A 22,946-nucleotide genomic window follows, 5' to 3' on the forward strand; every position below is an offset into this window, starting at 1 on the left:
GAATAAAGTATTATAAGAGGAGAGAGAGTGGGAGGGAAGAAAATCCACCTTTTTGGATTGGAATCATTCATGATATAATGGATGCATAGGAATAGCTTATTCTCATGCCAAAACTACAAAACTTGTATCAAAGGAGGGATGTGTATCCCTTACCTATTCCCAACCTTATTCCCATTATAATCCCTTCAATCTAAATGCCCCCTAAAAGGTTTAAAAATGAAGCCCAACTCGATACCCTAATAATAAAGTCTAATCTAACTCTCATGGAAATTTAAATTTTAAATTAATATAATTATTAATTTGATGTTTTAATTGATACTATTCAAAACTTAGGTGTCTAAATTAATTTTGGTTAAAATATCATATTAGTCCCTATATTTTGAAATTTGTTCAATTTTAGTCTATTTATTTTCAGTTGTTCAATTTTAATCCATTTATTTTCATTTATTTAATTTTAGTCCTTGTATTTTCAACAAATCCTAAATTTAGTTCTCACGACTAGTTTATTGTTGATTTTTTGTTAAAAGTCTTTTTGTTATCCATTAACATTTTCACTATATATTTTGAAAACATATTCACATATTGTATTTTCTTGTATGAAAATTATTACTATTATATGGCAAGTTTACTAAATAAACTTTGAGAGACTAAATTTAAAGATTTATTGAAAGCATAAAAACTAAAAAGTGCAAAATTAAAATTGAACCAATTTCAAAGTATAATGATCAAAATGATATATTAATCGTTAAATTGTTTTCTAGATTGTTATGTAATAATTATGTTTGATCATTGTTAAATTGGTAATCTATTACCATCTTTAAAAGTTGATAGTTCAGTCTATAAGCCCATGGTTAAATTAGTATATAAGAAACTAATAACAAAAAACATTATCATATAACCTAAGTTATTAAAAGTCTAAACGTTAGAAAAAAAAAGTTATTAAAAGCTTAACTTTAATGCTCCACTTATTTGAAGTTTTTAATTTTTTATTTTTGAAAATTAAGTTAATTTCTTGTATTCTTTTAACTACATTCCAAAAACAAAAATAAGATTTTTAAAAGAGATGTTTTTAAATATAAGAAAATGAACTAAAATATTTATAAATAATAGAAAAATATCAATATTGACCGCATGATAGACGACGATAAACTACTACTACTATCTAGACATATGTATCATGATAGACAAAGATAATAGTCTATCACTGTCTATCGTAGTCTCACTCGACTATGATATTTTGCTATTATTTATAAATATTTTTAACAATTTTATCATTTAAAATAATTTTCCTTTTTAAAAACTATTTTTTTTTTTAGTTTTTAAAACTTGGTTTTTGATAATATATTAATATTAGAGAATCATCTAAAAAAAACCAAAAGCCAAATAGGCTTAAAAGTTTTCGAAGTATGGATCACCCATTAAGAATTTGATGTCCATTGTCCAGTCCAACAAATGTTTCACAACATAAATTCTTGAAATATCAATGTCCAAATCTTTGTTCTCAATTACAATCTTGTGGATACGGAAATGGAACTATAAAAGATCAAAATTTTAGAAGCACCTTCAAACTGTACATTTAATAATGTTCTAAGCTAAACTCCACTACATAGTGGACTAACTAAACATCAATCAAATTCCAGCCGACCACAACCAAAGAACATAAAATGGGAATTTGCAAATACCAAGCCAAAGCCAATACCACACCATATTCAAACTACTGAAACATTTTCTGCAGCAACCCTTCAAATTTTGGAGCACAAGTTTTTCCAAAAACAAGGGCAGCAGAACTGGTAGTGCATCTGCTTACAAGAGACAAGTTAGCTGAAGTCTTCTAATGCTCAATTTTCACTTCAGTCCTGCCAGTTCTTTCGGACTTGTGCATCTTCTAGCTTCTTGTTGAGGATGATCGTGGAGTATGCACCATAATGAAAGCGAATCTCCAATCTTGTTGAGGATGATCGTGGAGTATGCACCATGATGAAAGTGAATCTGCATCACCGACCAATTCACGTCTAAACAAGGTAACTTATACCAAGATATCAAACCGTCCGCAAAAAGCCACGAACTTCAATTAGGAAGTTGTGTAAATTTTTCCGAAATCTCTGGGAATTTATACGATCAAGCACGGAGGAAAGCTGGTTTGAACTGGTCAGAGCGTGTAAGGCATTTACAATCCTCGACTTGAATGTTGGATTATCCTGCCTCTCTATTAACTCTGTAGCTAATTTCTGTGACAAAAGAAAATTGCCATGAAGTTTCTAAAAAATTGTTGGTTTAATAAATAACTAGTGCCTCAAGTTTTTAATATGACATATTCAACATCAATATTTACATAGTTCAACCGAACGGTGGCAACCGTACTTATAGCACATTTTTCATAGCTAAAAAAAATCAAAACTTGTGAAATGACATTATCGTTACCAGATATTTCAAAGTTCATAAAAAGACACGAGACAACTATATTAATGCAAAAATACCTGGTATAGTCCTTGATCACAGAGAATTAAAGGAAAGAGAGCGTCGGCTGCATTCCCCACCAAGTCAGGGCTGTGTTAACACAAAATAAAAATAAACTATCAGTCTGAGTTAATTATAATTAACCTTACGTGATTGTGGGGGTGGGGGACAACATAAAAGCCTTCTTAGATGTACTCCCCTGGTTTTAATTGATTCAATGAGTGAAAATAGAGCATGAAGATGTAGGGAAATAATAATAATAATAATAAGTGTTGTAGACTGAAGAGGGTCATTCACTTGGGTCAAGTTTGTGGTTGAAATTAGGGTTTTGCACTCTAGGAGCATTTTTGTCTTTTTCATCCCTAGGGTTTCCCTTTTCTCTATTTAAGCCCGTGGTCTGTTGTATTTCTTTGTATCAATTTCCTAATAAGAATTCCTTTATCCCGTGGTTTTTCTCCCTAATTAGGGTTTTCCACGTAAAATCTTGGTGTGCTATTTTTCTTTCCCTACTCTATTTTTCATCATGGTATCAGAGTATGGAGACGAAACCCTGACCACCATTGAGGAAAATCCAATAGGAGAATCCCAAACCAATAACCCAAATATAACCAGTATTATCCAAAAAGCCATTGACAGGTACTTCCAATCTCTTCTTCCCCACTTTCGTGAAGACCAGCAACCGCCGCCCTACCAACCGCCAGCCGACTCCTTGGAAGATGGAACGACCAGACGACCAGCGACAGCAACCAGCGACCCTGCAGCTACCCATCTGGTTCGGGTGCGCTCAACGAAGACGACCAACAACTAGCCGAACGAAGCCGAGATTTGTCCGGTCACTCTCAGACACAGCCAAACGAAGCCGACCAGCCCAGATCTGTGATGCCCAGCGCCGACCGGTCCAGATCTGTGATGCCTAGCGCCGACCAGTCCGTGCCCAGCAGTTCCATTTGTTGCTGTTGCCGCTGGTCTTCTCTCATATCGGTGTCTCATCTCAGCCAATGCCGCACCACAAGACAGATGGAAGAAGTGTGGGTGTTTTCCAACCTAGTATGAGCAACCGAATGGGGCAGTTTTCGCCGATCATGGGTGAGTTCGGAGGTGGAGTTTCTTCATCATACCACCAGGACCAAGGAAGTATAATCGAAGACCAAGTTACCCAGTTGCAGTTGCAGATTAAACGACAGAACGAGATGTTTTAGCAACAGCTAGCTTCTATTGGGGAAGCCTTAGGATCGACATCCAAGATCCAACTAGATCTAAACCCATATCCTGAAAACTCGGTAACTTCGTTCCCTACTTACCCCTCAAATTTATGTTCTGGAGCTATAGACAATTCTTCTAGCTTTATTATAGGAGAAAAGTTGAATCGTGATAATTACTTTTCTTGGTCCCAATCTATTAAAATGGCCTTTGAGGGCCGTCACAAATTTGAATACCTGATAGGTAAAATACCAAAACGAAGGATCAGTGATCCCTAAGAGCGAATGTGGAAATATTTGGGAGGCAGCCCAAAAACTCTACTCCAGGAGACAAAATGCCTCTCGTTTATATACCCTACGTAAGCAGGTCCACAAATGCAAACAAGGAACAATGGACGTTACTGCTTACTTTAACAAGCTGTCTCTCTTGTGGCAAGAGATGGATTTGTGCCATGAAATGATTTGGAACTGTCCTTGTGGAGGAGTGTTACATTATCAGCCTGAAGAAACGGATCGCGTGTATGAATTTCTTGCAGGACTCAACTCTAAATTTGATACAGTGCGAAGTTGTATATTGGGGACCAGACCTATATCATCCCTAATGGAAGTCTGTTCTGAAGTTCGCCTGGAGGAAGATAGGTCGAGGGCCATGAACAGTACACCTGTAACACCAACAGATTCTGCTGCTTTCAAAACTTCAGGCCCTGTCCAAGATAAACAGAACAGTAAGCCGCCCCCAGCGTGTGAACATTGCAAAAAACCCTGGCACACGAAAGATCAGTGTTGGAAACTTCATGGCCGACCGCCAAATGGTATGAAACGATAGCCAAGCCAGACTCTTGTAGGTGAATATGTTATTGGAGATACTCAGTCTTAGAATCAGGAAACTACTCAGAGCACTACTACTACAGTGGGTGTAAGACCAATCGCCCATTTAGGTACTTTCCGCTCCTTTGGCCTTGTGAGTATAACTAGTAATAAACCGTGGATACCAGACTAAGGAGCCACATATCACTTAACTGGCTCCTTTGATCAATTTTTGTCTTATCAACCTGGTGCTGGAAATGAAAGAATCAGAATTGCAGTGGGTCCTTTGCCCCTGTTGTTGGAAAAGGACGGGTGTCACCATTTGCAGGCTTAATCCTCCAAGATGTGTTGCATGTGCCAAAAGTGTCTTACAATCTGTTATCTATTAGTAAACTTACAAGAGATTTGAAGTGTAGTGTTATCTTCTCACCTGATGATGTTGTTTTTCAGGATCTGAGCTCGGGGATGACAATTGGCACTGCTCAACATGACAGGGGACTCTATTTCCTCACTGAAGAAGCCTCTTTTAGGATATAGAATAGGACTAGTTTGTTTTCTTCCCATTTTTCTGTTTATGAAACTGATTATATGTTATGGCATTATTGTCTAGGCCATCCTAATTTCCAGTATATGAATTATTTGTTTCCTCATCTTTTTCGCAACGTTAATATTTCTAAATTGAAATGCAATGTGCATGTCCAGGCCAAACAACCTCGTGTTTCTTTCTCTTCTCAGCCTTATAAGCCCTCTAAACCGTTTACTCTGTTCCATAGCGATGTCTGGGGTCCATCACCAGTCACTACCATAACTGGGAAGCGTTGGTTTGTAACCTTTATTGACGATCATACTCGACTAACCTGGGTTTTCCTTCTGACATAAATTAGAAGTTACTTCAGTTTTCCAACAATTTTACAATTCTATAGAAACCCAGTTCAACGCCAAAATCACTATTCTCCGGAGTGATAATGGTCGAGAGTACCTTAGTCGCCTTACATGAATTCCTAGGCTCCAAAGGTGTTATCCATCAAAGTTCCTGTGCGTACACTCCTCAACAAAATGAAGTGGCCGAACGGAAAAACCGTCACCTCGTTGAAGTTGCCCGATCACTTATGTTGTCGACTTCCCTTCTTATTTGTGGGGTGATGCCATCCCGGATCTTAAAATTCCAAACCCCCTTAGATTTCTTCAAAGAGTCTTACCCAAACTCCAGGCTTCTTTCTGATGTACCCCTTCGTGTCTTTGGCAGTGTGGTGTTCGTCCATACACACGGACCTAACCGTACCAAGTTTACCCCTCGGACACAAAAATGCATTTTTGTAGGGCACTCTCTACAAAAATACTTTGTCTCTATGAATGTGACATTCTTTGAAGATCATCCATTCTTTCCCAATGGTTCTCTTCAGGGGAGCATTCTAGTGAAGAAACCAACTGGGGTCCCAACCTTTCTACCTTACCTGAACCTGAACCCATCCTTGATGTCAGTATCAGTACCAATGCACCTATCCTCCCAACCAAACAAGTCCCTTGGATCACATAATAGGAAGAATCTCATAAGGAAATAGCGCCGCTTGTTATCTCTCCGGCTCTAGTTCATGAGTCTGAACGGAGATCAGTTCCAGGTACTAGTGGTCCTATCCCTGATCATGATAATAAATGTGATAAAACTGATGCTTGTGTTGAAAATGTTGAGAGAAAAAGCAAGGAAGATAATGACAACAAAGATGTGATTGAGGTCGATTATGGTATAGAGACATGATTGTGTGACTCTTAAGAACATGGTAGAACCTGGAAAAGAAGTGTCTCTTATTCTCGCTGAAAAAATTATTGAGAGTGGGAAAATAACAGAACCGAAGAGTGAGTGCAGTATGTCAGAAGAAATTAAAGACAGAGATGAATCCCTTGATCTTCTGATTGCCCTAAGGAAAGGTACTAGATCATGTACTAAATATCCGTTGCAGAGTTACTTGTCCTATAGTAATTTGTCTCCTAAGTTCAAGGCCCTCACTACAAACCTAGACACAGTGGTGATACCAAACAGTATACACACAGCGTTGGAAAATCCTGAATGGAAAGCCGCAATTATGGAAGAAATGAGAGCTCTTGACAAAAATCATATGTGGGATCAAGTCAATCTTCCAAGTGGGCATAAAGCAGTTGGATGTAAATGGGTGTTCACAATAAAGTATAGGCCTGATGGAACAGTTGACAGATACAAAGCCAAATTAGTTGCCAGGGGTTTTACTCAGACTTTTGGGGTTGATTATTCTGAGACTTTTTCGCCCGTTGCAAAGCTAAACACAGTTCGGGTCCTTTCTGTTGCAGTTAATAAGGATTGGCCCCTTCACTAGCTTGATGTGAAGAATGCTTTTCTTAACGGAGAGTTGGAGGAAGAAGTCTATATGAGTCCTCTCCTAGGATTCGAGAAACAGTTTAATCACCGAGTTTGCATATTAAGAAAGTCCTTATATGGGCTAAAACAGTCACCAAGGGCTTGGTTTGGTAGGTTTACTATGTTTGTAAAGTCGCAAGGATATAAACAGGGTCATTCTAGATCATACTCTGTTTACTAAAAGGTCAATATCCGGAAAAATTGCAGTTTTAATTGTTTATGTTGATGACATTGTTATTTCAGGCGATGATACCTCAGAGATTGACCGATTGAAGGCAAAGATGGCTGAGGAATTCGAAATCAAGGACCTTGAAAAATTAAGATACTTCCTTGGAATGGAAGTAGCTCGATCGAAAGAAGGAATTTCAGTTTCCCAACGGAAGTATACTCTGGACTTGCTTAAGGAAACAGGTATGACGGGTTGCAAACCAGTTGATACCCCTATAAAAGCAAATGCAAAGTTAAGTAATATGAGTAAAGGTGTTCAGATGAGCAAAGAAGGATATCAACAACTTGTTGGGAAATTAATCTCTCTCATACTAGACCCGACATCTCTTATGCAGTAAGTATGGTAAGTCAGTTCATGTAGTCTCCATATGAAGAACACATGAGGGCAGTAGAGCGTATTTTGAGATATCTGAAAACCTCTCCGGGGAAAGGCTTGATGTTCAGGAAAACTGAAAGACGATGCATCGAATCTTACACCGATGCTGATTGGGCAGGATTTGTAGTAGACAGAAAATCAAGATCAGGGTATTGTACCTTTGTGTGGGGCAACCTTGTTACATGGAGAAGCAAAAAGCAAGGTGTCGCTGCCAGAAGTAGTGCTGAGGCAGAATACAGGGCCATGAGTCTGGGAATCTGTGAAGAGATTTAGCTTGAAAAAGTTTTGAAAGACCTTGATCAAGAGCATACCGGTCCAATGAAACTCTACTATGATAATAAAGCAGCCATAAGCATAGCAAATAACTCATTTCAACATGACAGAACAAATCATGTGGAGATTGATCGGCATTTTATCAAGGAAACACTTGATAGTGGCAACATTTGTGTTCCTTATATTTCTTCCAATCAACAGATTGCAGATGTCCTAACAAAGGGACTACCCAGACAACTGTCTGACGCATGTGTGAGCAAATTGGGTCTTATTGACATCTATGCCCCAACTTGAGGGGAGTGTTGAAATTAGGGTTTTGCACTCTAGGAGCATTTTTGTCTTTTTCATTGTACCCTAGGGCTTTCCTTTTCTCTATTTAAGCTGGTGGTCTGTTGTATTTCTTTGTATCAGTTTTCTAATAAGAATTCCTTTATCCCGTGGTTTTTCTCCCTAATTAGGATTTTCCACGTAAAATCTTGGTGTACTATTTTTCTTTCCCTACTCTATTTTTCATCATTTGTTAAAAAAATTTCTACATTTACTATGGGTCTCCTAGATCAGTTCTTAGTAAAATAGTAACTTTCCTAATGTTGGAGCTTATTTCAGACTAAAATTCAAACCCCATTTCCGTAAATTTCATTATAATTCTTTTCCGTATTTAGTAGAAGTGGCCTTATCTCATTGTAATTTGTGGAACCTCGGGTGAAATTATTCAACTGTAGGTATCCTTATGATCAGAAATGTCATCAAGATTACATTTAATTGCTTGATTAATCAGAAATGTAGAGGTGTCTATTTACCTGTAATCTTCAAAAAGAAGCAACTGCAGAAGAGACTTGAGGAATCCGCTCAGAACACCTTCCTGCACAGCTTCACCTTCACTTACATCCTTTCTGGTAATTACTTGGGAGCCCAAGCCAATCTTACCTGCAGCAATTTCCTTCAAATGGTATGACGCAAGAGATTTTAGGGCCTTGAGACACATATCAACAACTTCTGTATCCTGTAAAATCAGGGAAACCATGAGACTTGAAAACTCAAGGACGTTGGGTGCTAGAATTTACTGCAACAATTCATGACACTGATTCCAAACAACAGAAAAATAAATTAACCGTTTTTCCAACAAACGTCCACCCTACATGAAAGAGAGTCATTACATCAGGAATAACAAGAACTAAGACAGAAGTCACAATCTTTTCTCTGGCATTTGGTCACAATGACACGGACCGAAAAATTCTGGCTGGTGCCAGATGGAAGTCTCGTTTGGATCAGTTTCATTACATTTTACAACTCTATTTGCTTGATTAATGTTAATACCCAAGCTCTCACATATTCAAGAGTTCAACTTAAGTTCAAGTTCAGTAATATTACCAATGATATAAGTTCAAACATTTATCTACCTGATGGTGGAGACCAAAGTCAAGAGTCCTAAGCACTTGGGCAAAAGCTTCATGATTCAGTTTTGCAACTGTTTCAGGATAAACCTCCAGCAAATGCGACAACAAGGAGAAGTACTGCAAAGGAGCACAGTATACATCATCCTTATGAACCAATGTGCAGACTGTCGTTTTAACAGATTAGAAGTAACTTACATCCCGGCAAAGCTTTGGGTATTTCAATAAATCCAAAGATATCAAAGGACTAATAATGTGGAGACCAAAGTACACGACCTGCGAGAACAGAGTGTTGAAAACTCGGTAAAAACTTATTATTAAATGCATTAATTCAACTCATGCTCACATGCTGCAAATCAACTTACCTGAGAAATATCTGTTGCCGGCACATCGGAATTATCAGATGAAAAATCAACCTAAAATAGCCAACTTTTCATCGTCAACAAAATCTTAAAAGATGCACCATACACGTACAATCTGCCAGAGAAATCTCTTACCAAATCTTTTGAACAAAGGCTCGACAGAAGTTGAAGAAGTGCACGCAAATCCTTGTACTTTTCATTTTTTGCCTCATTAAGTAAGCTGCTTGAAAGACTTAACGATATCTGTTAACATGAGGATGAAATATATAGTAGAAGAATCAACCACTGCTATGATATACGGTATGGAAGGAAGAGCTCTAGAAGCAATATGAACTTTATTAAGATCATGGAAAATTGTAAGGATCTTGAAGCAATTTGATCCTCATCTCCAAGATCAAAATGAAAATTTATAGGTTGTCATAATCCACAAGGATCTTCATTATCAGAACAATCAAGTCCAGTGACAATAATTCTTTATCCATAATAATGTACACGACAACTACCTCCACTTACAACGCACATTATGATAACATTACATAGAAGAAAAGGAAATGATATTTTCTCCAGACCAAGCACCTGAATTTCGTTGATATCCCAAGAATAGAAGAGGGGTTGAGAGTCCAATAGTTCCGACTTCCAAGGAAAACTAGTTTTATCTCAACTAAATCACTGTAAACTAATATGTACAACTCTATTTAACTGGAGATCTAAACTTTAACTAAGAATATTTACAAACTAATCGGATAAAGTAGAAACTTACCTTGCCAATATTATGTGATGAATACAGCTGGAGCAAACGCATGCAAAAATCAACAACAGTAGCTGTTTCTTGAGCTTCTAAGTGGTTAATTTGTCCATCCACCCAGTGAACCACAAATTTCAGTAGCATATAAACAACTGCAGACTAATAAAACATATTTCATCAGTATATAAAATAAATTGTAGAATTAACATACACACCTTTTTTAAGGCATCTAGTGATTCTCTTGGTTTAGATCTTTCTATCTAGATGCACCTTACAAACAGAGAGAAAAACCCCTGAAAAGATTCTGATTAGTTTGTACATGCATGAAACGATTGTTGTTACCCTTGAGTATTATCACAAAAATGTACAGGCTAATATAATTATTATTATTATTTTTTTAACTTAAAACAACTATTCAATTTTCACCACTTATCTAAAATCATTTAATCAATCACACGCCCCCTTAATTTTTATATATGACATTCCTCGATTTCCCTCGCTATATATATATACACGCACGCCCCCTTAATTTTTTACATGCATGAAACGATTATTGTTGCAGAAATTTGTGTACCTCGTCTTTGTAAACTGCAAGAAGAACCAAAACAGGGTTCATGACAGAAAATCCCAACTCATAAATTGATCTCTGAGTCCGAGGTTCTAAAGCACAAGCAGCTCCACGAAGCCGCTCCAACAAACAACTTATCTGCAAATACAATGTGTAATGTTTTCTTTTTAAATAAGAAATATGTGTAATGTTATAGAGAACTATCCTTCCCCATCATTAGATCCATCAAAACTTCAGGAAACAAACTCCAAACTTCTTTACCAAAAAATTTACCAATATCATTTTTTATGTACAAGGGGCTGGAACTTCCCATGCACTGGTCATTAATATTCTTTTTATTACAATTACCATCATCATAACATCAGGTTGTTGAGCAATATTTGTTAAATCCTTCCTCGTAGCAATTTCGACCAGATGTGTTGTTGTATGGCCCATAAGGTCCCTTACATACCTTACAAAATGAAAACCATGATCATGGAAAGGATCTAAATGAAGAACAAAGCAAATGAGGAAGTAGCAGAGGATTATAGTGCTCACTGATTTGATGATTCGATATTTCTCACCCCAGAAGCTGAACGCACTAATGTTTGGGCAAGTGAACGCTGAAGAGAAGAGTTGATGACTATGTATTCAAGTAGGAAGGCATAGGTAAGCTGGAAAGTCAGTATACAAAGCCATATTACCTGGTGGGCAGAATCTAACAAGAACAGCTTTTTTTCATTATCAAAAGCATTTGTTAAATTACGCCAGGAATCCTGTAGTATATAACATAGATCTTTTAGAAATTAGTTTTAAGTTCGTATAAACAACATAGATCTGTTAGTTCAATGCTATTAACAGCATCAATGGAGAAAATTAAATGCCAACTAAAAGAATTTAAGAACCAGACAAAAGATTGCACTGAAGCTATCAATCAATATGGAGTTAAATGTGATGAAAATAAGAAAGGAGAGAAACCAACACACAGTTTACGTGGAAACCCTAGAACAGGGAGAAATACCACGATATAGATCTTTTCTTATTATTTTGAATTGATACACTGAATACAAGAGAACAAGGTGAATAAATAGATAGTAGAGAGCCCTAGGGTGAGAGACAATTACAAAAATACCCCTAGGGTAAAAACCCTATTTTCAACACTCCCCCTCAAGTTGGTGCATAAATATCAATAAGACCCAACTTGCTAAGATAACAGTCAAAATTAGGTCTCAGTAGCCCCTTGGTGAGAACATCTGCCACTTGTTGATTTGAGGGGATATAGGTAATGCAAATGCTCCCATTATCCAGACTTTCTTTAATGAAGTGTCTGTCGATCTCTACATGTTTGGTTCTGTCATGCTGGACTGGGTTGTTTGCGATGCTTATTGCAGCTTTATTATCACAAAACAACTTCATTGGAAGATCCCTGTCTTGGTAAAGATCAGTCAACACCTTATTTAACCAGATTTCTTCACATATCCCTAAGCTCATTGCCCTGTACTCAGCTTCAGCACTACTCCTAGCCACCACTCCCTGTTTCTTACTTCGCCAGGTGACAAGGTTACCCCAGACAAAGGTGCAATATCCAGAGGTCGACTTTCTATCAACGACAGAGCCTGCCCAATCAGAATTTGTATATGCTTCAATAGTCATTTTTCCCGACTTCCTGAACATTAGACCCTTACCAGGGGTTCCCTTCAAGTACCGAAGAATACGCTCAACTGCATTCATATGTTCCTCATAAGGAGCTTGCATAAACTGGCTTACCATGCTTACCGCATATGAAATATTTGGTCTTGTATGGGATAGGTAGATCAACTTCCCAACCAACCTCTAGTACCTTTCCTTGCTAACAGGAACTCTGTTGTTTGTAACACCAAGTTTTGCATTATACTCCACGGGTGTGTCAGCAGGTTTACACCCAATCATGCCTGTTTCTTTGAGCAAGTGTATATTTCCTTTGCAATACTGAAATACCTTCTCTTGATTGGGCCACCTCCATTCCCAGGAAGTATCTCAGCTTACCAAGGTCTTTAATCTCAAATTCTCTGGCCATTCTCGTTTTAAGCCTCATAATTTCATCCTTATCATCGCCAGACAGAACAATATCATCAACATACACTATGAGGACGGCAATCTTCACAAAGTCAGACCGTTTCGTAAATAGTGTATGATCTAAGTGCCCTTGGTTGTATCCCTGTGCTTTAACAAATGTGGTGAACCTAACAAACCAAGCCCTTGGGACTATTTCAGTCCATATAAGGATTTTTTCAGTCTGCAAACTCTATGCTTGAACTGACTCTCGAATTCAGGAGGAGGGCTCATATAGACTTCCTCTTCAAGTTCTCCATTAAGGAATGCATTTTTAACGTCCAACTGATGCAGTGGCCAATCTTTGTTTACAACAATTGACAACAAAACCCGAATAGTGTTGAGTTTGGCTATGGGAGAGAACGTTTCAAAGTAATCAACTCCATAAGTCTGGGTGAAACCTTTAGCAACCAGTCTGGCCTTATATCGATCAATCGTCCCCTCTGATTTGTATTTTACGGTGAATACCCATTTGTATCCAACTGTCTTGTGCCCTTCAGGTAAAGGCACCTGTTCCGATGTACCATTTTTCTCAAGCACCCTCATTTCTTCCATAACAGCCATTTTCCATTCAGAGTTCTCCATTGCTTCACGAATACTGCTTGGGACCATGATAGTGTCCAAGCTGGCATTGGTCCTTTGTATGTCACGGCTTCTTACAAAGCTCACAGACAGGTGTGGGCTTTTTATCATTGTCGGAACTGGACGCCTTTGAAACAAAGGCTGATGCATCAATGGAGGCTGCCACAGGTTTGTTCATAGCATGTGATCGATCTTCTTCTAGTCGAACCTCTGGACACACTTCTCTGAGAGACGGGTAGGTCGTTGACCCAACATGCGACTCCGAACACTGTCAAATTTTGGGTTCAATCCAGCCAAAAACACATAAACCTGATCTGATGCCTCTTCAAATTTCAAATACTGCGTCCTATCCTGTGCGCAGTTCCAGACAATCTCCCGGCAAAGATCCATCTCTTGCCAAAACACTGATAGTTTATTGAAGTAGGAAGTAAAATCCATGGTCCCTTGCTTGCATTCATGGACCTGTTTGTGTAACGTGTACAACCAGGATGCGTTCTGTCATTTCGAGTACAAGTGGGGCTGCCTCCCAGATATCTCTAGCAGTTGTTGCATATAGTAAGGGTCGGCCAATCTGGGGCTCCATACTATTGACAAGAACAGACCGTAATAGAGAATCTTCCCCTTTCCAGATTCTTTCTTGAGGATTGCCTTGGATAGGTTTCGGAATTTCTCCTGTCAGATACCCGAATTTGTGCCTTTCTTCTAGGGCCATTCTAATCGACTGGGACCATGAGAAATAATTTTCCCCATTTAGTCTTTCTCCAACCAAAAGTTCTGTAGAATTTCCCATTGAACCAGTTAAGTTGTATTGGGCAAAATAGAGAACGAGTTTACCGAATTCTCTGAACAAACAGGTTGTTGGGGATTTGTGCCAAGCATTGTATCCAGATCAGAAATCTGCTGGTGCAGAGAGGCCAACCGTTGTCTCACATCGTCTGAGTAATGGACCGAACTACAAGCGGCTGGAAACTGGGCTGCTACTGTTGACTGAACATGTTGCTGGCGGGAAGATGGTCGCCGGCTGAGAGATCGCCAGTAGGTATGAGGATCCTGGCCGGTTGTGCTACTCGAGGTGGCTACCGGTTTGCCGCTGGTCGAACGCGCCTAGGGTAGAATCGAAAAGGTCCAGATATCCTTGCCGGATGGGTGGGTTCGCCGGATCTTAAGCGGAAACCCTAGGGCACGCCAGCGCGAAACCAGTCGGGGCAAATCAAGAGGGTTGTGAGTCTGTCCGTCGAGGTGCAAGCCCAGCCTATCCGTTGAGCGTTTGCAGGTCGAAGGCGTGATCGGACGCAGACGAAGGGATTCTGTTTGTCGAGGGGTTGTTGCGGACGTGGACGTCCTCGATCGAAGCCAGATCAGATCTGCCTTGCGGTGGATCTGAGGGGTTGCTGCAGACATACCCGATCTGAGCCGGATCAGTCGACGGCGGCGCAAGACGAGGCAGATTGGCTCTGTCTGCGTATTCTTCAGATCTGTCCGTGTGTGGCATGGACATCCGACTGGATAGGTGAGGCGGCTCCCATTGATGACGACTCTCTGTTGACTGCAACTGGGTGGCAAAAATTAATTCCGATAAGGCAGCTTGAAAACACTCCTTCACAGCTGCCCGAATAGCAGTTTTCATATCATAACTCGAAGATCCACCAGCTGAAGGCAACTGTGAATAGTTCTCTTCCATAATGGCTAGGGTTTCGTCCCCTTGCTCTGCTACCATGATGAAAATAAAAAAGGAGAGAAACCAACACACAGTTTACGTGGAAACCCTAGAACAGGGAGAAAAACCACGATACAGATCTTTTTTTATTATTTTTAATTTATACACTGAATACAAGAGAACAGGGTGAATAAATAGACAGTAGAGAGCCCTATGGTGAGAGACAATTACAAAAATACCCCTAGGGTAAAAACCCTATTTTCAACCAAATGCTCTTCCAAAAGGCTATCAAATCTGCTGGTCTGAGATTCCCAACAATTTACAGCAAAGCTAAGCTATAATTCTGCTACTTATTGAAACAAAGGGAAACCCAAATTTACCCTCTGCAGGTACACCCAATGATTCAACCTTTATGTTTACCTGAAAACTTTTCATCTTTAACAAATTTAACATTGAGTTGGTTCCAATTTAGTGGACTCATCAAGAGAATAGAGAAGATTGTCATTTACGAGTTGTCTCTGACCACAAAGCCCTGAATAACAGTTGTCTCTTTTCTAGCAAATAGCTCAAATAATCAACAGGCATTGAACTCAAGCTCACTATTTTAGTACATCACATCGATGGAGGCTGGATCAAGTATACAAGACCCACCACATCATATCACAAATTCCTTTTCCTTCCTAGGTTATTGAACTGAAAGAAAGGTTTCTCAAATCAAGCAAATCCAGTAGTGATCCTTGTCGAACTGATTTGCATCAATCAGAAAAACCTTTGAAACTAGTCGATAGAATACACTATATATATATATCTAGCAGAGAAACCAGTTGATAGAATACAACCATGGAAGGGTTAACAACACACCTTTAGGTGGATTTTAAGTGATCAATTTGCATAGTTAGTGATGATGAAACCTAAAAATCATCATTCATCAAACCAGCCCCAATGAAAATGAAATATTAACAGACCATCAAGTTTAATAATTTCTCAGAAAGAGAATGACCTTTGAGTTGCAATATTATTGTATGAGAGAGAATACAAAAATTAGAATAGTAAAATGTTATACGATCTTTCTTTAGTACAATAATATGAGAGTGGGATTTGAACCTCCAACATCAAAGAAAGAACTAAATTACCATTGAGTTATGCCGATATCGGCCTGTTTTACAAAGATTTAAGCAATATGCACCCTCTTAGAACAACTAATCTTTAATTGAGTTCAGCAATAATAATTAACTCAATTAAAGGGATAAAAATATTAAATATAAGAATATTGGAAAAGATCTCGGGTGGTATATTTCTTTTTATCTTTTTCTTTTTCTTTCTTTTTCTTTTCTTTCTTTGCACCCTTCGGCAGTTCCCTATAAACTTTGATTTTTTTTTCCTGTTACTTTAATGAAAAATATCATTTCTGGTTCAGAAATCAAGAATGCAAGGTTAATTTATTTAGGAAAAAATTTCACATATAGAAAAAATGTCAAACTATTTAAATAGCAAAAAATATACTAATAGACACTGATAAACTTTCTATCCGCATCTATCACATAGTACCAACGATAGACTTCTATCGACCTCTATCAAAGAAGATTAAATTTTGCTATTTGTGTAAATAGTTTCCCTTATTTTTTTATTTCTGACAATCTCCCATTTATTTATTCAAGCATCAGAAACAATAATGCACTCGCAAGAATTATTAAGACCATGACAGGAATTTCCAAACTAGCAAAGAAATGAATATTTTCATGTCTATGAAAAACCACCATAAAATTAGATATATAATTATTTGACATCAGACTAACTCACCAGTGCAACAAGATGCTTGCAAATATGTTTCTGACGAACAAGTGCACGAAGTAGTTGGTTACATGTAAGTGCCTGTTAAATTCCAAAAATTATTACACAATAAATGTTCTAAACATTAAACACAAACAATAGCCATTTTTAAAAACTAAAGTTTATTCTAGCCCCTTTGCCCTTTTACAAAATAAATGAACGAATGATCAACAGAAAGTAACTCCACAACATGGTCAATTAAGAAAAACAATTAGAATTGAAAATGCCATGCCAGTTGAAGCTAGGTACAGAAAAAGATATTTTCTCTTATTCCTTGAGTGATCGAGAAAGATTCAATATATACATACAAGAGGATTATCAATTAGTGTGCTGAAATTGAGCTAATCTACACTTGTAAGGAAAAATTAAAATTACAAGATATAAGGAAATAATCTAAATTAGTTCTCTAATTTACAATTGCATAATTAGCTTAGAAAAATTAAAATTACAAGATATAAGGAAATAATCTAAATTAGTTCTCTAATTTACAATTGCATAATTAGCTTGACTTCCTACATTTAGCTTGATTTCCTATACTCCCCCTCAAGCTGAATAGTATATGCTAGTCATTCCAAGCTTGGAAATTAGTCCACCAAAGTTTGTTTGATGCAAAGCCTTAGTTAATATGTCGGCGACTTGTTGGGACAGCACATATCTCAAGTAGATAGTATTTGTCTCAATCTTTTCCTTGATAAAATGACGATCTATCTCGATATGCTTTATTTTATCATGATGTATTGGATTTCTTGCAATGGCTATGGTAGATTGATTATCGCATAGTACTTCTATAGAAGTCTTAATTCGAAGTTCAGTGAGAAAGCGTCTTAGGAAAATTCCTTCACAAATTCCATAGGTTAATGATCGAAATTCAGCTTCAGCATTACTTTGAGCCACAACTTGTTTCTTGCTGCTCTAGGTTACTAAGTTTCCCCATACGTAGGAGCAATATCCCGACATTGACTTAGGATCAATACGGGATCCAGCCTAATTTGCATCAATGTAAAATTCTAGTGATCTAGTCATGGTTTTTCTGAACATAAGGTCTTTTCTAGGATCACATTTGAGATATTTCAATATTCTGTACACAGCTTCCATATGTTTCTTAGAAGGTTTGTTTACAAATTGACTTACGACGCTAACTGAAAAGCTAATATCTAGTCGGGTGTGAGTCAAGTATATCAATTTTCCCACCAGTCGTTGATACCTATCGCGATCAACTGATTCATCTTTGGGATTAACTCCAAGTTTCGAATTTGTATCCATAGGTGTATCAGCTAGTTTGCAACCACTCATTCCAGTCTCTTTTAAGAGGTCTAAAGTGTATTTTCGTTGAGTGATAGAAATTCCTTTGCTTGATCTTGTTACCTCCATCCCTAGGAAGTACCTTAAATATCCCAAGTCTTTGATCTCAAATGTTTTTTATATAAGTTGCTTCAGTCGAGTTATCTTATTGGAAACATTTCCTGTAAGAATTATATCAACTTATACTATTAACACGATGATCTTACTTGGGAGAAATGTTTGATGAATAGAGTATGATCAGATTGACACTGAGTATAGCCATCTTGTTACAACACAGTGGTAAAATTTTCAAACCAGGCTCGAGGTGACTGTTTCAGTCCATAAAGAGACTTCTTGAGTTTACATATCTTTCCACTAGTATATTTGTCCTCAAATCCCGGGGGTATATTTATGTACACTTCCTCTACTAGATCACCATTTAAAAATGCATTCTTTACATCAAGTTGAAATAATGGGCAATCTAAATTGGCAGTAACAGAAAGAAGTACCCGAATAGTATTTAACTTGGCGACTGGAGCAAAGGTTTCTTGATAGTCAATCCCATAAGCTTGGGTGAATCATTTGGCCACAAGACAAGCTTTGAATCTCTTGATACTGCCATTCGGTTTATGTTTGGTTGAAAAAATCCATTTACATCCAACTGTGCGTTTACTTGGGTCAAATCTATAAGAACCCATGTTCCTTTGAATTTGTGACATGTTATTTAAGTATTTTTGTTCTCGATGATGCTGGTAATTTGAAGTTCTTCCCTTGTCATTGAAACAAGAGGGAGAAAAAACAACTTTATGAGTTTAAAATCGGTGGCAGCGCTGGAGTTGAAGTACAGATCTAGAGCGAAGGAATCGGCCCAGATCTAGAGGATGAGGGTCGCACGAAGGCTGCTACGGTGAGGGCTTCAACCTTGCAGGGATGGCGACTTTGTGTGAGGATAAACAGGGATGCTGAGGATGAAAAGCGACAATGATAGGTGATGCACGACTGTGATGCGAACGGTTTGGCTATGATCTGTGATGCGAATGGCATGAATCGGACTGAATGATATGAACGGACCAATTTCAGACTGATCTGAACAGTAGTAGAGTTGGCGAAAAAATTGGTCGACAGTGAAATTGATCTAGAAGACGGTTGGTTAGGTCAGAACCTTGGCTTTGATACCATGAAGCTAGGTATAGAAAAAGATATTTTCTCTTATTCCTTCAGGGATTGAGAAAGATTCGATATATACAAGAGGATTAGTGTGCTGAAATTAAGCTAATGTAGCCTACAAGGAAAGAATAAAATTATAAGATATAAGGAAATAATCTAAATTAATTCTTTACTTTACAATTGCATAATTAGCTTGATTTCCTACACTAGTATACCTTGCTTTCAATCTTTCATTCATATGATCAATATTCAGTACGATTTCTTCATTTCTTATCAAGTGGTGACCATATCTACAACAGCAAATAGTGTTTACTCTGGTCATGTCCTTTTTCCACCAAAGTTTGAGCCTTTTCGGTATTTCAGTTAGCCATTGTTCAGAAGTTGAGTAGTTTAATAAATGTCAGAGGTCATTTTGAGCCTCCTTTTCAGGAGACGGGGTCAGGTTCCTTGACAAATGTTGATTCTGAGATAGTTTTACAGTTTCTTTTGCTGGAAAGAAATAGAAAAGTTTCTGGTCCACTTTAAATCTTTTTCACAAACTCACGGCTGAAGAGCATGGCCTTCCACATATTTCTTGGTATACATATTTAGGTATTTACATGGTTTAAGGTCTGCTCACGATCTTTTGTAGTTGCTGATAATGATAGTTTGTCTTTAGACTTTAAAGTTAAATATTATCAAATTGATGTTGTTATACATGTCTTCATTTCTGCTCACCACTGAAGAGCATTGCCTTCCACAGATGTTACCGAAACAACACTAATTCAGAATTTTAAGCTTCCCTAGTTCGACTCATAAACCACCGTTAATCATATTAAGGAATTCATGCTTGGGACAGGGATTCTGAACTTGGTTTGATGGCAAGCAAGAATGTAATAAAAATTTACTTTGAAAAGCTCCTCAGGACTCGAGAGGTGATATTTACAAGAATATAGGAAAGTTCTCTTCTTATATTTTTGGAAAGTTATTTTCTCTTTAAGTACTATTTACTTTCATGTTATATTCTATCCTGTCCTCTCCTAGTTACCGCTAGTGTGTTGCCTTATTTGGCAAAATTCTCTCCATTTATATTTAGGGTTGTACGTTTGTATAGCAATGAGAAGTATTGTCTTGTAAAACCAATAATAAATAATTGCACATAACGATTATCACTAATGATGGTTCAATCTAATTGAAGCAGCATTGAAATTGAAGAGGAAACCCATACATGCAAGCCTTTTTCCCCAGGATAAGACAAAAGTGAAGTTGCTGATATGCGAATAATAATATCAAGTATAGGAATTCCTTGGCCGCGTTCTCCAAAAAAGCTGTAAATGACTTTCTTGGTATGATGTGGCTGGAACTCATTATCACGTTCTTTACCATAATTGCAGTTAGTAGTGATGATTTCTTCAGGGTGAAGTAAATATGTTGATGACCATCTTGATAGAAACCATACAACTGACTGCACCAAAACATTGGCTTAAATAAACAAACTGATACAGCATAAAAACTATTAGGAGCAGAAACAACAATTATTCTGTTTAACTATAAGCTTGTGAGGGCCTCTTTTTGATTTCTTATGATAGAAAAAGTAACAGTAAACAAACTCTTCAATATTAAGTCTAGATAGATAGTCTTCTAGACCATAATCTTATGATTGGGTTCGCATGGTGTAAATTTTATGCTCTTTACAAACGTTGCAGCCTATATTTTTCTGTGCGGAAAAGGTTTTTGTAACTTCCTTCGCTAAAGGTTTGGATTTCCTTCATTTTTTTCCTGTAATTTCGTATCAATGATAACTTCCTCGGCTAGAGCTTTGGACCATAATCTAGATAATTTGTATCATCTAGGGGGATTCGTGGGTTGGGTTGAGTTAAAGCACTTTTTAGACCCAACCATGTTTGGGTTGTAAATTTCTTCAACCCAATTCAAGGAGACAAATAGATATATTTTACATCTTGGAGTTCTTTATATTCTAATTTTTGTATTCATTCTATGTCAAACACCTTGTACCAGTGGTAGAGAGGTTATACGCAGACTTGCGTTTATTAAGTTCTTATCTCATTCTACATATCAGTTTATCAATGAATCTTTTTCCATATAATATACTCACATCTCACATAGGCAAACTCTGCTATCTTTAACACCATCATGCATATTTGTAGATCTTTGAACAAACATTTTAGGGTGGTATTTTTTCGTCCTTTTGATGGTTTGCTTTTTACACCTTTTCTTATTTTAGTATTTCTAAGTGGAAGTTTTGAGTGGTTTTATGGCTTGGTTTTATTGTACTTCTACCCAACACCATCAATTGTGTTGAGTGTCAAAAAAACCAACTAAAAAAATGAAGAGAAATAGAGTGAAGACCCATTATAGCAAAAGCAATAAACTCTACCTCCATAAGTCGTGGGCTGAAAATTGATGCCCTTGTTTGTAGATCCAAACATTGCTCACAAAACCTAATAATTAAGCTGTACTCGAAGACAAAAGCATTAGTATCATTTTATAAGAACAGTGTTGTTGTTGCCAATCTTAGTGCTCAAATAGTTAATGCATCATGCATCAATCCTAAAACCTCACGTTGTTACAATGTTGAACTAGAAAAAGAAAATGAACCCTTATTGATGAACGTATAAGAAGATAATAACAACCTAAGTAAGGATAAGATTACGAACGAAGAATCTAAACTAATTATCGATCCAGTCCACCAACATTAAATTATAAAAATTATAACCTCACAAGAAAAAAAGGTAAATATAACATGTCCATCATGTGCTTCAAAATTTTATTTTTGTTTTCTCGTATAAAAAACATTTCAATGTTGAATGAAATAAGGGAAACCTCCACTAATAGGTGATTACAACAAAGATTTCTAATTGGAGAAAAAAATTTCTTTTGAAAAGTTTTACATTCACCACCTCGTACTTTACCACTACCCCAACTATAATTCTTTCTTCCCTCCTTTACATTCTCTCTCCCTATATTTCCGTATAGGTCAATTTTTTTTTTTTTTTGAACTTTCCATTGATATAATGAAAAGAAACAAGTGCTCAAATTACAAGGAAACAAAGAGTCATACAACTCAAGAGAACTAAGGATCAGTAGATGCACCAGATTATCTCAACTAGGTTGACACAATCTTAGCACCTTCATCATTTCCTATTACAAAATAACCTCAAAATGGGACATATAAGTCATTGACAAAACATCACAAAGACTTAAAATATAAGCAATATAATTAAGTGTTAGAAATAAAGGCACTCCACTTGAGGCATATGTCTTGTGTAGAGTAATCAACAAAGAACTTGGATTGTGAACTCTATGAAGATGCTAGAAGCCGTGCTGGAGCAAAACCCTCTGACCAATCAATGAGTTTGTCATGAAAGACTCTTTCATTCCGTTCGAACTAAAGTTCTGACAATATAGCTTGAATACCATTTGATCATAAAACTTGGGTTTTGCATGGAATTGAGGGACCACTCAGCAATTGCGAAACATTACCTCAAAAAGAATGAAAAAACCCAAGACACGCTAAAAATGAGAATGGGCATTGAAAAAATAAATGTTGTAGGTCCTTTC

At 37.3% G+C, this 22,946-nt stretch overlaps 1 protein-coding gene across 5 annotated transcripts in view; it reads right to left on the reverse strand.

Moving 5' to 3' along the window:
• Positions 1 to 1,453: 1,453 nt before the first annotated feature.
• The window catches only part of LOC120069549 (exportin-4 protein), a 53,797-nt gene continuing 32,304 nt past the window's right edge, over positions 1,454 to 22,946 (reverse strand). For 4 of the 5 annotated variants that reach the window (XM_090310789.1, XM_090310788.1, XM_090310790.1 and 1 more), the window contains 15 exons: positions 21,763 to 21,838; positions 20,593 to 20,829; positions 16,908 to 16,979; positions 11,482 to 11,553; positions 11,336 to 11,400; positions 11,147 to 11,249; positions 10,805 to 10,936; positions 10,246 to 10,389; positions 9,621 to 9,728; positions 9,489 to 9,539; positions 9,322 to 9,399; positions 9,130 to 9,243; positions 8,530 to 8,732; positions 2,478 to 2,547; positions 1,454 to 2,228 (listed from right to left, as the gene is read on the reverse strand). In XM_090310789.1, the coding sequence (XP_090166915.1) occupies positions 2,040 to 2,228; positions 2,478 to 2,547; positions 8,530 to 8,732; positions 9,130 to 9,243; positions 9,322 to 9,399; positions 9,489 to 9,539; positions 9,621 to 9,728; positions 10,246 to 10,389; positions 10,805 to 10,936; positions 11,147 to 11,249; positions 11,336 to 11,400; positions 11,482 to 11,553; positions 16,908 to 16,979; positions 20,593 to 20,829; positions 21,763 to 21,838 (1,714 nt within the window). In that variant the 3' untranslated portion in view covers positions 1,454 to 2,039. Of the gene's footprint in view, positions 2,229 to 2,477; positions 2,548 to 7,614; positions 7,714 to 8,529; positions 8,733 to 9,129; positions 9,244 to 9,321; positions 9,400 to 9,488; positions 9,540 to 9,620; positions 9,729 to 10,245; positions 10,390 to 10,804; positions 10,937 to 11,146; positions 11,250 to 11,335; positions 11,401 to 11,481; positions 11,554 to 16,907; positions 16,980 to 20,592; positions 20,830 to 21,762; positions 21,839 to 22,946 lie in introns of all 5 variants that reach the window. The other variant, XR_016527723.1, reaches the window with a different exon arrangement.

Source organism: Benincasa hispida, chromosome 2 (assembly GCF_027475165.1).
Source record: "Benincasa hispida cultivar pf3 chromosome 2, pf3_genome.v1.1, whole genome shotgun sequence".
Taxonomy (NCBI): domain Eukaryota; kingdom Viridiplantae; phylum Streptophyta; class Magnoliopsida; order Cucurbitales; family Cucurbitaceae; genus Benincasa; species Benincasa hispida.